This window comes from Trachemys scripta, chromosome 3 (assembly GCF_013100865.1).
Source record: "Trachemys scripta elegans isolate TJP31775 chromosome 3, CAS_Tse_1.0, whole genome shotgun sequence".
NCBI classification, from domain to species: domain Eukaryota; kingdom Metazoa; phylum Chordata; order Testudines; family Emydidae; genus Trachemys; species Trachemys scripta.
Window position 1 is genome coordinate 198,597,147 of NC_048300.1, and position 15,545 is coordinate 198,612,691.

General features: G+C 53.3%; 1 protein-coding gene across 1 annotated transcript in view; it reads right to left on the bottom strand.

Moving 5' to 3' along the window:
* Positions 1 to 6,460: 6,460 nt before the first annotated feature.
* The window catches only part of KCNK3 (potassium two pore domain channel subfamily K member 3), a 79,279-nt gene continuing 70,194 nt past the window's right edge, over positions 6,461 to 15,545 (bottom strand). Inside the window, exon 2 of the mRNA XM_034766816.1 lies at positions 6,461 to 11,748. Coding sequence (XP_034622707.1) covers positions 10,856 to 11,748 — 893 coding nt within the window. The 3' untranslated portion in view covers positions 6,461 to 10,855. The remainder of the gene's footprint in view (positions 11,749 to 15,545) is intronic.

The window sequence follows — 15,545 nt, forward strand, 5'->3', positions numbered from 1 at the left end:
CCTAAGAAGAAGGAATTGCTGAGCTCGCTGTTGCTTGGACTCCATGGGGCAAAGTTTTCTAGGCATAAATAAGAGATCCCTAGACACTTGGCCTGGGTGAGCCCTAAAGGACATAGAGCGCTTGCTTATTGTAGAAGCTTCTATTACCTTTTAAAACTTAAGGGTATAACTCATTTGTGTGTCTATTTTACCTGCTTTAACCTTGTAAATAACTCCCTGGTTTTCTTTTCAATCTTTAGATAGTTGATTACAGGATTGGCTACAAGCCTTGGTGTGAGATCTAAAGTGCAATTGACCTGGGATAAGTGACTGGTTCTTTGGGACTGGGAGTAACCTGAATATAGCTGTGATTCTTGGTGTACGGGACCATCTATCACAAAGGCAGGTTCATCTGGGGGGCGAGACAGGTCGGTGTACCCGAGGGGACTGTCTGGGACTCCGTGTTAGGGCTTTTATAGTGCCTGGGGAGTTTACACTTGACTATTGGTTGGTGAGATCTAAGTGTAGAACTCACAGCCAACGTGGGGTTTGTGCCCTGGTTCCTACCTGTCTGACCGTAGGTAGGCACCCATGCTTTTGGGTCACTGCAGGGAGTGTCAACAGTGCCTCTCTTCTATCTCTACAGCATCTTTCCATCCTAGATCACTTTATAAACTCAATACATTGCAATTAAACATCCATGGCTGGCCCGGGACAACTGACTCAGACGTGTGAGGCTCAGGCTATGGCTCTGCTCCCATCCCCTTCGTTCGCCAGCTCTTTTCTAGGGTTCTTTCTCTGCTCTCAGACCTCTCTCTAACTGCTGAGGGGCCCCTGGCTCTGCCGACTCCCCCTCTCCCCAGTGGTGTTGCTCCTGGGTCCCCGTTGTCTCCCAATTCGTTCTCTTTGCACCAGTTTCTCTACCCAGCTGCTCCTAGTCTCTCCCTGAATTCCCATCTCTCCTGGCCCTTGTTTCTGCTCCCATGCAACGTGTGCAGCCCATCCCTCGCAGGCAACTCTGCAACAGCAAGCCAGCATGTGCACAGTGAAGGAAACTGGTTTCTAGTCCCATGTCTACCGGTCCTTGGGCAAGTCCCTTCCCCTCTCTTCCTTGTCTATTTAGCTCTGTGGGGTAAGGGCTATCACTCGCTACGACATGTACAGCACCTAGCACAGGGGTGGGCAAACTACGGCCTGGGGGCCACATCCGGCCCTCCAGACATTTCAATCTGGCCCCTGAGCCAGGGCCGGCTCCAGGCACCAGCTTGGCAAGCAGGTGCTTGGGGCAGCCACTCCGGAGAGGGGCGGCAGGTCCAGCTATTCGGCGGCAATTCGGCGGACGGTCCCTCACTCCCACTCAGAGCGAAGGACCTTCCGCCGAATTGCTGCCTCAGATCACGATCGCGTTTTTGGGTTGTTTTTTTTTGGCTGCTTGGGGTGGCCAAAACCCTGGAGCCGCCCTGCCTTGAGCGCCTGCCGGGGAGCAGGGTCTGGGGCTTGCCCTGCTCTGGTGCTCCAACTGGGAAGTGGGGTCAGGGGCTTGCCCCACTCCACATGGCTCTCAGAAGCAGCAGCATGTCCTCCCTCCAGCTCCTTCACATAGGGGTAGCCAGTGGGCTCCACATGCTGCCCCCACCCCAAGCGCTGCCCCCAAAGCTCCCATTGGCCGGGAACCGTGGCTAATGGGAGCTGCAGGGGCGGCGCCTGCAGACAGGGCAGTGTGCAGAGCCATCTGGCCGCCTCTCCGCATAGGAGTCGAAGCGGGGACATGCCGTTGCTTCTGGAAGCTGCTTGAGGTAAGGGCCGCCCGGAGCCTGCCCCCCTGCCCCCTTCCTGTGCCCCAACCCCTTGCCACAGCCCAAGCCCTGATCCCCCTCCCGCCCTCCGAACCCATTCGTCCCAGCCCGGAGCCCTCACCCCCTCCCGCACCCCAACCCCCAATTTAATGAGCCTTCATGGCCCACCATACAATTGCCATACCCAGATGTGGTCCTCAGGCCAAAAAGTTTGCCCACCCCGACCGAGCTCAAAGAGGCTGTGATCTCAGTTAGGGCTGCGACAATAGTGCAAAGAATCATAAGTAATCTGAGTATATTCCAGATTGTCCCTTGAGAAGAAAAGGTGGAGGCAACTCTGAGCTTTGAATCAGACTTTATTTCTCTCTAGAATGAAAGTAAAACAGCAGTACAGATATGCTTTGGCATGAGACACAGATAACCTTTGTCTGACGGTGTTTAACTCTCTCCATGTCTAAAGATGAGAAAGATGCTAAGAGAAAACGTCCCAGAGTCATCAAAACCCTGTTCCAAATTCCCCCCAAATGCTCCTTTACCATCGAAATTTATATATTTATAGAGATATGATGAATATACCTTCATTTATAATAAATATCTTCTCATATCGAACAGTATGTACATGTCATCAAGTATTAGAAACACATTTTCATTCATTAAAAGGTGAGACACAGGTTTGGCTCGTGCTTTGAAAATGCTGCTCTGGGAACAGTTGTGTTCCATTGTTGGTCACCAATAACCCAAATACATCAAGGGTTGGGTGGGTTATAAAATCACCATTGTGGACTTCGGTGGAGAATGCACTGCTTAGTGCGTGTTACCGTGTCCTCCCTGGAAGCACCAACACCTGTAAGAGCCTGCTATGGATTCGCAGCTAGCAGAGTGACGCCTTTTGCTCAAGGAGACAGAGCGCTGTGCTTTGGGTGCAGAAGGTGCCGAATATGATCTCCACTCATGGCTTTGGTGTCGGTGTGCGTGGAGGCGTGGAGGGATGGAACTCGGGAGTCTACTGATTGGGAAGAAAGGGTCAGGGAAGGTGAGAGGGACGAGAGATTTTACTTTGCAAAACACTTGGCATGAAAATGAAACCAGACAGCTCTCTACGTGCACCCGCACAGTACTCCCAACTGCTCTGCAGCTGCCTCATGGCAGTGCTGGGGGTTGGAGCCCTGGGCACAAACTACTTCTGCCTTGTCTCATTGCCCATGGACCCTCTTATCCGGCAGAACCTGGGCTCTCCCAGTGGCAGCTTTGCACTTAGTTTGGTGAAAACCAGTCTAGTTTTTTTTTCTTTTTTTTTTTGTTAAAAAGTTGTGTCCAAAATGTTTCCCTTTCCCCCTCCATAATTTGAGCTTTGTGTGTGCTCTCCGTGTGTGTGTGTGTGCTCTCTGTGTGTGTGTGTGTGTATGTATGTGTGCTCTCCGTGTGTGTGTGTGTGCTCTCCGTGTGTGTGTGTGTGCTCTGTGTGTATGTGCTCTCCGTGTGTGTGTGTGTGTGTGTGTGTGTGTGTGTGTGTGTGTAAAGCAGTAGTTTCCATTTTTTAGGCAAACCCCAATTCCCCCCGGGAAGCTGAGTGCAACTGATCTCCCTCCCCCTCCTTCACCTTTTCCATAAATATGCACCTTTCCCGATGAGGGTTTCCACCTCTGCCTGCTGACCCCCCTCCGACCGCACCCCTAGAGTCAGGGTTTATGCAGTACATCGGCCTGTTTGACTGCATCTTGCTTTTAAGGGCAAGCTGCATACCAGATTTCAGTGACACAAGATAAGTTCACGGAGGATGGGTCCATCAATGGCTAGAGCCAAGATTGTCAGGGACACAACCCCGTGCTCTGGGTGTCCCTAAACCTCTGACTGCCAGAACCTGGGTCTGAACGACTGTTTTGTTCACTTCCTGCGAAGCGTCTGGCACCAGCCACTCTCGGAAGACAGGATGTTGGGCTAAATGCCCAGCCTGGCTTTTCTTATGACGTTGTCAATCTGTGACGAATGCCCAGACCGAGCTGAGCTAGAAAGACAGATGACAAACGCCTTAGAAGCACCTACAATTGCTAGATGATCTCTGGCTATCCCAGGGCCAGTCTGTACATTCTTCCCTACAAGCTGATCCTACCTGCATTTGTTGGGATGCTGCCATGCCCACGTCCACTGTGATTGGCTAGCACTGGTTCTGTAACATTCCCCATCATGCACTGTGCTGTTAGTGCATGAGCTAACCTCATGGGGAAATGTATTTAGGTTGTTGTGGGCAAAAGGCCCCGAGATCCAACCTCTGCAACATTTAGGAAACCAAAGAACCCTGGATCTGAGCTGCCCGGACGTTGGCTCTGACTCCAGCCTCAGGCTTTGCCGCTTGGCTCCATCTGGTTCTAACGACAGCTTCACTTTCGCAGATTGCCTGTGCGCTACAGGCGAATGTAATACATCCTCCTTCCACCAGGCGTCCCATAGGACACACCCCAGAAAACAGATGCACAGAGCCAGGGACTCAGTGGGTAAGTTGCACTTAGGGTGACCAGACAGCAAGTGTGAAAAATCAGGACAGGGGGTGAGGGGTAATAGGAGCCTATGTAAGAAAAAGCCCCAAATATTGGGACTGTCCCTATACAATCGGGACATCTGGTCACCCTAGTTGCACTTCTAAACACCAAGAGCAACAAAGCCCTCCCCCAGCCACCCAGCCTGAGGCTTCCCCGTGGATCCCTCGCTAGGAGAGGATCGAGCAGTCCTCTTCCAACTCAACCTTCTTGAGAGAGACTACACAGTACGCACACAGAGAAGACAGGCGTTCCTGCCTCTGCATCAGCAAAACAGGTGCCATTGGCCCTTGAAATGCAAAGGAGACGTATAGCCGGCCTTGGCCACAGTTGCTAGAGATGGGCCCCACCAGATTCAAACACCCCTGGGTGGCTGGCCTCTGTCTTTATAATGGGCACCGCCAAAGCCCCGCCTATGAAACGTTCCATCTCCGAGGGAATGTCTACATGGCAATGGAAGTCCAGGGTGAGTGGGACTCGAGCCAGCTGACCCATGTTAGGGGACCCTGGGCTTGAGTAGCTACACTGTATGTTAACCAGGCCCGCCAACGGGAGGTAATTGCCCAGGGGCTCGGGCGATTTAAAAGGGCCTAGGGGTCCCTGGCTGCGGGAGCTCTGGGCCCTTTTAAATCACCCGGGCGGGCTGTAGGGCTCCTAGGCACGCGGGGCCGGTACTGAGTTTCCAATCTGCCGGGTGGTGCTACCCATGGCCCCGGCCAGGCCCCGCCCCTACACCACCCCTTCCCCCAAGGCCCCACCCCACTCCGCCTCTTCCCTGCCTCTTCCCACCCTGCCCCTTCCCCACCCAATTCTGCCTCCTCTCCCGAGCACACTGTGCCCTTGCTCCTCCCCTCCTCCCCCCCAGAGCCTCCAGACGCCGCGAAACAGCTGATCCGTGGCAGGCGGTAGCACGGGGAGGGAAGGGGAGGTGCTGATCGGCGGGGCCCACGGCGGGCAGGAGGCACTATGGGGAGAGGACTGCCGGTGGGTGCTCAGCACCCCCCATTTTTTCCCGTGGGTGCTCCAGCTCCGGAGGGCATGTGGAAGCCCTGTCTGTGTTGGAAGAGCGCGCCCAGCAGTGCAGCCATCAGCTCGCTGGGCAAAGCAAAAGGGTTCGGACTCTGGGTCCTGGCTTGACTTGAGCTCCGACCCTCCAGCCCTGCAGAGTCCTGGGACCCTGGGTCTGAGCCCTGGATTAGCACAGTTGCAGTGTAGACCCAAAGGGGCTTAGCCTGGAGCCGGGGCTCCAGCCTGGGCTTACATTGCAGTATAGACATACCCTGAAAGGCCACCCCCATTGCTTAATGGGCTGGACCAAAACCCGGGATCCTAACGGCCCTGAGAGCTGGGTCTGACTTTTGTGCTTGAACTCTAAGTTTAGAATGGGCTGAACCACCCCTCAGGTCTAAATCCACCCTCAACTCTGGGCACTTCTGGCCCAGCTGTGGACTCGGTATCTCCCCCGGCCTTTTCTCTGCAGCAAGATGCATGGATAATGCATCGGCACAGGGAACACGAAACAGAAGCCTGTTTCTTTGCAGGATTGTTTCCCTCCATCGGGATTGTTATTGCAGGGCTGCTCCTGAACACTGGGCCGTGCACGCTCATTTAGACTGGCGTTGCACGGGAGTGCTGGGCTGTGCACACTTGTTTGCAGATGTAGGGTTGCTAGGACTTGACTCCTTGTTGTCAATTTTAGTTTGGCAAGTGCACTGAAGCATGGCTTGATAGATCTTTAATGCATATCCTGGACAGAGACATCTCTGTGATGCACTGGGGCAGCACCCGGCAGAGAACTGAGACAGATTTCTCTTTGCCTTTCTCCCCTTCATACAACTTGGGGAATTTGTTTTGCTTTTGGCCTCCTGTGTTGCAGTACATGGGACAAACAGTCACACGCTGGGATGAAACCTCAGTGGAAGCAGCTGTGTCGAAAGAAGAAGAGATGAAGACTGGTCCAATGTGGCATCATTGAAATCAACAGCAAAACGCCCACTGATGTCAGGAGGGTCCGGATTTCACCCTGGAACTTTTGGGGACATATTATTTGGTTGCGTTTTGAAATGAATCTCGTGGGCAAGCTCTTGCCCCCAACTTGGGGTGGGGGTAGGGGGCTGATCGTTTGTATTGCCGAACCTTATTATTTTTTTATTGAGGAAAATAAAGTTTCTCATTTGTGCGACGTATCAAAAATGGCCTATCTGGAGCTGACGTTTTCTCTGATTTGACGTGTCTATTTCACAGTTTTCATGAATGAAAAGCTGAGCGAGGGAACTGGAAGAAGGAACTCCCCGGATCTGGCAAAACGCGCCATGGGACCTGCATGTTCTCAGCACCCTGGAGGCGATAGTCACACCTGCCCAACAGCTAGGTTGGCATACAGGGGCTGGAGGCCTGGGGCAAGCTGCCTCCCAGGGAATTCCCCATGCAAGTGGTCTCCATGCCCAGTGCAGAGCCGGTTCCACCATCTCTACCCCACCTCCATGGGAGCCCCAGGATAGGAGCAGGTCAGCAGGGGGTGGACAAATGCAAGCGGAGGTTTGGCCTGGGGATTCTTATGTCGTGAGTACTTTGTGAGTGATAGGAGCCACTGAGAGAGGGGCACAGGGTGGCACACCCTCAGGGCTGTCCTAGCCTGCACTGGGGGCCACAACTGCCCCAGGCCTGGGAGAGTGGGAGCCACCTTCCCTCCGTCCCTGAGCCAGGGTCACTGCTGACACAGAGATGTTCATGGGCGCGCCGTGTGCCGAGGGCCCATGGATGGATGCTGGGCCATGGTTAGGCAGGGACGGAAGGAAGGTGGCTCTGCTGGGATATTTTTCCACATTGTTACTTGACTTCTCTTGCTGCCCTGGGCAAGCCACATAACCTCGCTCTGCCCCTCGTGTTTCCCTTCTGTCAAATGGGGCCAATGACCCTTCCCCGCCCTGGAGCGGTGCCGGCAGGCTCAGCCCCTTAACGTCTGGGACGCTCTTTGAGATCCTCAGCCGCTAGAAACGTGCCAAGCGAGAAACAAATAAGGGGAAGGGGGAGAGGCAGGTCAAATTTTGGGCCCATCCGTCTTTACTGCTGCCTCTTGAAGCCCTCGGCTCACGGGGAGGGGCGAGGTGTCACCGCAGTCCCCACCTTGCTTTGAGATGTGCAGGAGGCTGGTAAATCCTGGGCAAGGCTGCGGGCTGCTCCTGGCATCCCCACAGCTTCCCGTCCCGCCAGGGGCCTTTGATCCCATGCCAGAATCTGTCCCTGGTAAGGACTGATTCCCTTCCCCCGCCTGCGGGGTACCTCTCAGCATGCTCTGGGCTCTCCCCAGCCCAGCAGGGGAGGCACCTGGGGCTAAGATCTCTCCTGGGTTATGCTGAAGATGCGCTCGAGATCAGAGTGCAGAAATGAGAGGGAAGGATGGGCGAACCTGCCTGGTTATCTTTAATTAACCCCTTAGCCACAGAAGATGGGCGGTAACCAAATCAGTCCTTCCTCTTCACCCCGCCCATCCCCACCATCGCACTCCTTGCCACTTGGATGGAGCTTTCCATCCGCTGGGGGGGATCAGATCTGGGGGTCGTGTTTGGGAGCCATCTCTGGTTCCCACCTCCCATGCCCTGTGCTGCGTTTGTCCATTGCTGTCCCCCCTACCCAGACATCTCACGTTGCCACTGACGGATGGAGCAATGGGGACGAAAACTGAACAGGAGATTGGCAACTGAACTGAAGAAATGATCTCGGTACAGAATTTATAATCAACTCTTCTTCTGGTGAAAGGGGAAGAAAGGCACCAATGGCATTGGGCGCCCCCAAACAATTAGCAGAGCCCTGCCTGCCCCAGCAGCAGCCGCTTCCCCACACAAGTTGCGTATCGAGAGGTGATGTACCGAAAAAGGCACTGGGGAGGTACTCCCCCGATGGGGGTATGGGAGGAAAAGAGGGGGCGTGGCACCTCTGTGTGACGGTTGTGCAATGCGGTAGCCCCATCCACTCCAGTCCTGACTCTTCCCTGCCAGCCACAAAGTAGCAGCAGATCTGACCTGCCGATCCCTTGCTCAGATTTCATATGGAAGTGCAGTTGTGGTCATGAAAAGGAGCGTAGCGCTGTAAAAACAGCCCCTTCTTACCCATCAGCTTTGCCCCACCGGGGTAGCCCAGAGTCCTATCTGCTGTATAATGTTTGTTTTAGTCCCATGAGCCCAGCAGAACTAATACAGCTATAGAGGAGGGGGGGCTGGAGTTTGTTCTTTCACCATGAACCGAACGACTGAAGTTCCTATAATGTGGGGGAAGGAAAGAAACCAGCTTGCCTCTCAGTCGCCCGGGATCCCATTAGGAAAAGCACCACTGCAGTTGGCAAAGTGAGCGCTTTCGGACAGTCCCTTTTCGGAGCAGAACCAAATGTAAGGGGAGGCCACGGCAGCCGCTTCTTCGGAGCATCTTAGGAGGGAATTCTCCCCCGCCCAGCGATGTGCAATTCACATCCCTTTGTGGCTAAGACATGGCCATCCATGAGTAAAGGGCTAGATACAGAAACTTGTTCACAACAGCCACTCCCATTTCATTATTGCTTACCATGGAAGAGACTCAGACACTGTCAGCGACGGAGCAGACACACCCTTGTTCAGAACACAACAGGTTTATATTAAATAATAAACAGGAAGGATCAGTTGCTTTTATTTCCCAGGCTAGTCTTGCACTGGCTAGGGGGCCTCTAAGCTTTCCTGACATGGATGGATACACTGGTTTGGTTTAGGGGGTGCTGACCCAAATGCAAGAGGAGGTACCTATCGCCTCATCTTCAAGGATCTGTTGTAGCTTTCAACAGATCTCAGCTGCGATCTAGATGAAGCCACAAACCTGCGGTTTGGTGAATAAGAAACAGTTAAAAAAGGACCCCTCCTGGCCCAGATCTGATTTCCATCCCAGTCCTGCCTGAATCAGAGCGCTGGCTACGTGACACCCAGCTTGTTGTCTCAGACACGGTGGCAGGATCACGTGCATAGGAATCGAAAAAGCTTCTGCCTAAGACCCTCTTAGCCTGATTTGCTTGGTGATGCAGCCATGACTTTTAACCAGGATGCTTTGCTGCCCTGGAATCCCTTTTTTATTTTTTTTCTGAACTGATGTTAGCAAATGATGTCGAGGGGACAGGAACTAATGTTGGAGGAGGAATGAGCAGATGGGCCATGGCTACTAATGCTCTTAGATCCGAAAGTCAGAGGTGGGAACCATCAAGAAGTGGGAGTAAGTTGATGTAACTTACCCGGGATAGGGTGGAAGGGTGGCAGCGAGAAAAACAGCCATTCTAGTCGGAGACATAGAATCAGCTAAGTCTCCCCCTATGGCAGGTAAGTTACGACCCACTCTGCCTTATCAATGTGTCAATGGTACCAGCGTTTATATCACCTCTGGCTTTGATCCACCAGTAGAAAACATACAATCCTTTCCAGCTGGCCTAAGAGCAGGGACTCGTCCCCGGCACAGACAGATGTTGCCAGACCTCCCCGCAGGTTTCAGCAGAGTCCTGCATCCCATGGGATTTGAGACCAGCCCATGGGATTACAGAAGGATTACATTGGGCGTCATGTCACAACGCCATTGACGTCACGACATGTAACAACGATGCAGCCAAGCGCTGACGCTGTGGCGAGATGTTAAGCGGCAGACATTACGATGTAGCCACTTTGGGAGCTGGTAGGCGGCCGATGCTAGGAAACTGGAAGTGCATCTTTTAGAGAAACACAGCGAAGGTCCTGGGGAGGAGGAGATGGAAACACGAAGAAGACCCCTGTCCAAGGCCCCCGAGGACATATTTTGAGTTCTGCTTGCGTCTTTGGCTGGGAATCTTTTGTGTGTGTAACTGACCGACCTGCATGGAAGGTACAAAGTTGGGAGTGCGCACCAACACACACGCACGTCCACACTCTTACAAGCGCCTCTTAACCCCCATTGCAGCTGCAAAGCTAATCCCAATGTGTCTGATGTCCCGGCGCGTCTGGCTCACCAGGACAGTGTGGGGGGAGGTTAGAAGCGCAGCGGGGTGCACAGCCCATGTATTTATCTAGGGCAGGGTGTGGGCAGGGAGATGTGCTAAGAGGACACTAAGTCCACCTGTCAGTCCAGAGAGGTATAAATAGAGAGATGCAAACGGAGATGGGATCTGCCTGCACCAGAGCCCTTCAGGTGCTCACCTCTCCGGCGGCTGTTGAAAAAGCTATCCATGTATTCGCTTCAAGTTTCACATTTCATGGAGTTGTTGCAAAATGATGCAAAAGAGTTTCTCAATGAAAGGAGCATTAGAGACAGCTTACCAGCTTACACCCCCGTATCTCTCTCTATATATATGTCCATATACCCACGCACAGACATACTCGTCTGCATGTACATTTGTGCATCCAACATACTCCCAGTCTATCGGGCTGTCCCTTTTGGTATTTGTCTGTTGAATGTGAATAAAATCTGAAGGTTTTTCTTCGTCTGGTTTTGCTGGTCTCCATACGGTTCCTCTCTGTATTAAAAAAAGAAGGGTCCTCAGTGTTGTGTGTGCATTGGTGGGGGGAGTTACACAGAGCTGCGGCGCTTCATGAAGCCATGCAAGGCCGAGAGGCTGTGGAGTCCCGTGGAGACGGAGCTGATGGCCGAGCGCTGGGCGTTGCAGAAGCATCTGTTGGATGGGGTGTCGGGGTAGCGGCTAGGTGAGGAGTGGCTCTGCTCCACGCATGTGTCCGAGGTGGACAGGTCCCTGGGGATGATCATAGGGATGGAGTACTGCAGCTTCTCCCGGCTTTTGTACCACAGACATGAGCACATGGACTGGAAGTGGAGCACCTCCGCGTACACGTTGCGGAATCCGCCCCCGCCCCCTCCCCCGCCGCACCCGCCCACCGCAGTGGTAGACGAGGTGGTGTCTGTGGTGTGCACGCTGCTGGCCTGTCCGTTGTGGGTGAGCAGCGCTCGGTGCTCGGCATCCCGCTTCTCATCCTCGGCATTCATGGTCATGAACCGCAGCACCACCAGGTTGAGGAAGGCCCCGATGACGGTCAGCCCTGTCAGGATGTAGACGAAGCTGAAGGCCACGTACTGGGGTTTGGTCTGCAGTGCCTCATCCTTCTGGAGCGCCACGTAGTCCCCAAAGCCGATGGTGGTGAGGGTAATGAAACAGTAGTAGTAGGCGTGGAAGAAGCTCCAGTGCTCGTAGTAGGAAAACGCCGCGGCCCCAATGCACAGGGTGCTGATGCAGGAGAAGAACCCAATGGTGACCATGTTGGCCATGGACACCTCTGTCCGTCTCATGCCAAGGCACTTCTTGATGCGGTGCAGAAGGTATTTGACAAAGGTGTTGATCCTCTCCCCCAGGCTCTGGAACATGACGAGTGTGAGTGGGATCCCCAGCAGGGCGTAGAACATGCAGAAGACTTTCCCGCCATCCGTGCTTGGGGCCGCATGGCCGTACCCTACGGAGCATAAATACAAAGCACATGGCCTGGTTAGTACACTCCAAATGCTATTCTCATCCCATCTTCCCTTCCTTAGCTATTGTTCAGGGGTGTCCAGATGGGCCATACCAATGGGTTCCCCTAAATGCATTGGAGCAAACTACCAATGGAAGTGGTGGATTCTCCATCTCTTGATGCCTTCATGGCTGCCTTTTTGGAAGAGGCTGTAAGTCAAACCCAAGTCACTGGGCTCAATGAAGACGTAACTGGGTGAAATTCTCTGGACTTGATATACAGCTCAGGCGAGCGGATCTAACAGTCCCTTCTGGACTTAAACTCTGTGACTCTATGAATCCTTTTTGCAGGATATTACTATTATTTATCTTTATTATGATAGCTCCTAGAGACCCCAACCACGATCAGGACCCCATTGTGCTGGGCACTGCACAGATACACAGAAAGAGGCAGTCCCTCTCCCAAAGAGATTACAATCTGCACGGACAAGACAAAGGGTGGGAGAAAAGACAAACGCCCAGCGCCCAGGACATCTGCTGCTGTGGTACTTGCAGCTTCGTCAAGGGATGATTAGAAATTGCTTGTCAACTGCGTCCAACAGCAATAAAAACCCGCAGCTGATCAGCTTTATCTTCATCCTGCAGTTACAAGGAATAATTACAGATGGCTTTACAGACTAAGAGGATAGCATGACCTCAACAAAGAAAAAGGGGGGAAAAAAAAGGAAAAGAAAGACCATATAAAGCCTATGACATGATCAAAAAGCCAGCAGAGGATCACAAGACCTGGGCTCTGAGAGTTTCACTGGCCTCTACGGACTGTACTGCCGCCCCTGGCTTGGAGGAGAAGACTTGCTAGTAATCAGTTGCCCTGATCTGAGACATGGGCTATGACCAAACTCTCAAAGCTCACCGTCGTCCCTGATCCTTTGTTTGAACACTAGCTTGTCTTAGAACACAACCTTGAGAAATCACGTTAACTAACTTGAGACACAGCACATCTTGCATCTCGGCAGGGGGTTAGACTGTGGTCCCTTCTAACCCTGTGGTTCTATGATTCTAACCTGGGGTGAAGCACTGGCCTGGTTGAAGTCAAAAGCAGAACTCCCACTGACTTCAGTAGGGCCAGAATTTCACCCACCCGACTGGCACTCAGTGTGGATGGGTGCCAGGGCATTTAACATCATGTCAGTGGGTGGTGGTCAGATTAACTCTATGATTCTAGTAGGCTTTACCCATGAGCAGGTGACACAGTGTTAAACATCACGGTGCCTGTCTACACTGACAACAAAGTCATGTTTAACCTCTTAGGTAACATGACTTTGGAAGGTCATGACCTCATTCTCTAGTGAAGACGAGCAGGAGCTTGGATCCAGATTTGGGTCTGAACTTGGCATTTCACCCCTTATCTAACGCTGAACTGAACCCCTGGATCTAAACGTCCCCCCAAATTCTGGAGAAGGGCCCATCCGGATGACTGGGGATGGATCACTCACTAATTACCCTGTTCTGTTCATTCCCCCCCGTAGCATCTGGCATTGGCCACTTTCAGAAGAGAGGATACTGGTCTAGAGGGGCCATAGGTCTGCCCCAATATGGCCGTTCTAATGTACTTCTTGCCCTACCTTCAGTGGACATGGAGAACAATTGATCGCCATCCTCTCTAGAACAGCCCAGAACATATGTGAAGACTGTTATCAGGCCCCCCCAATCCTCTTTTCTCAAGACTAACCAGGCCCAGTGTTTTTAACCTTTCCTTAAAGGTCAGGTTTGCTAAACCTTGGATCAGTTTTGTTGCTCACCTCTGGACTCTCTCCAATTTGCCCACATCTTTCCTAAAGTTCAGCACCCAGTACTGGGCACAGTCCTGCAGCTGAGCTCTCCCCAGTGCTGAGTGGGGCAGGACACTTACTGCCCTCGTCTAACACACGACACTCCTGTTAATACACCCCAGATGGAGCCTTTTTCACACCTGCCTCACATGGTTGGTGCATGTTCAGCTTATGATCCACTGTCCCGCCCCAGATTCTTACAACGCCCATAAGTCATGGCAGAACAAAGCCAAGAACTGAGCGGCCCATCGAGTTGCCTGTTTCTGACGAGGTGGGAGGAGGGCTAGGAGAGGAGGTGGAGTTTGAAGGCAAGCGCGAAGGGAAAAGGGAGACTTCGCCCGGGCATGAGCGAAGGCGTGAAAGTGTTTGTGAGAGGAAGGGATGGCGAGGTGCAGACCAAGCAAGGGCAGGAGCGGGAGGAAATGAGATGGGTGACGTAGAGCTGGGGGGGGGGGGGCTGTCTTCAAGGTGAGGCTGAAGAGCTGGAGACGAAGAGTCCAGGGTTGTAGCAGGGTGAGAAAGGCACCAACAGGGTGGGTGGCCAGGCAGGAAAGCCAGAGAGAAGGTTAAACTGATGAAGGCAGGAGACAGCCAATGGTCACTTCTGATGATCATGATGGTCCCCTCTGACCTTAAAGTCTATGAGTCCTTGAATCTAACCAAGGGGTAAGACAAGGGTGGGGAAAAACTCCATTAGCCCAGCACAGTCTCTCTCCATCCCCGCTTCTCCTGCCTGCATCCTGGCTCCCTTGAGCTGCTCACCAATTCCTCTGACAGGGAGCGCTCTGGAGCAGGGACTGGCACCTTTGTTACTTGCCCACACAGCCTCTAACGCATGGGAGCTCTGCCCCGGGCTGGGGGTCCTAGGCACTGCCTCAGGGAGAATCTGGAGCAGTCGGGGGCACCCGCGCAGTGCCCCCAGGGATATAATGTTCAAGCAAAGCCCCGGAGCCATCTGGATTTCAATTAATCTGTTTTCTGCACAGTACAAACCACGTGCCAAATTCTGGTAAAAGGCCTCATTCCTTACGTCTGCCACCTGATTATCCATATCTAATGGAGCCTGTGGGCTCGGCAGAGCCTCTGTGGGAAATGCGCTTGACTCACAGAGTTGGCAGGGATCAAAGAAACCTGGTAACAGCCTGCTCCTTCCTGACTGGGTACCCTGGTCATTGGTCTCTGCAGAAGCCCATGATGCACCCCCCCCCCCCCCACCCGTTTATAATGTTCCCAAACAGCCTGGGCACCGTGCACACAGAGAGGGAGCTGCAACCGAACAGGGGTTTACCTGTGCCCATATCATGCCTTTCGGGCCTTTCGGCTTTCTCATTACGTCAGAACTAGCAAGGGCAGGTCGGAGGGGGCGGCTCAGGGTCTGAGCTGCAGGTTTGAACCACAAGGTGGCTTGCCCCATGGGCTGGACAGCCTGGGGCTAGGCCAACCTGAGTCCAGAATGAGCCCCCCCACCCTGAGGGGAATCGGGCACTTGGCCATTAAGAGAAGCAGGTGGCTGCAGTAATGAGGGAGAGGTGATGAAGCCCAGGAGGGAGGTTCTTATCCAGGCAGAAGCTCAGCCCAAGAATGAGAGCTGGGGGTGGAGGCGGGGGGACTCCAAGCTGAGCGAGGACAAGGTCTCCAGGCAGAAGCCCTGGGACAGACCCTGACTAAGCAAGGAGGAGAAGGAAGAAGAAGCTGAAAGTCTGGGTAGAAAGGGGCCTGGGCAAACTGCAGAACAGGTGGAGGAATCATAGAATCATAGAATCTCAGAGTTGGAAGGGACCTCAGGAGGTATCTAGTCCAACCCCCTGCTCAAAGCAGGACCAATCCCCAACTAAATGATCCCAGCCAGGGCTTTGTCAAGCCGGGCCTTAAAAACCTCTAAGGAAGGAGATTCCACCACCTCCCTAAGGAACCCATTCCAGTGCTTCACCACCCTCCTAGTGAAAAAGTTTTTCCTAATATCCAACCT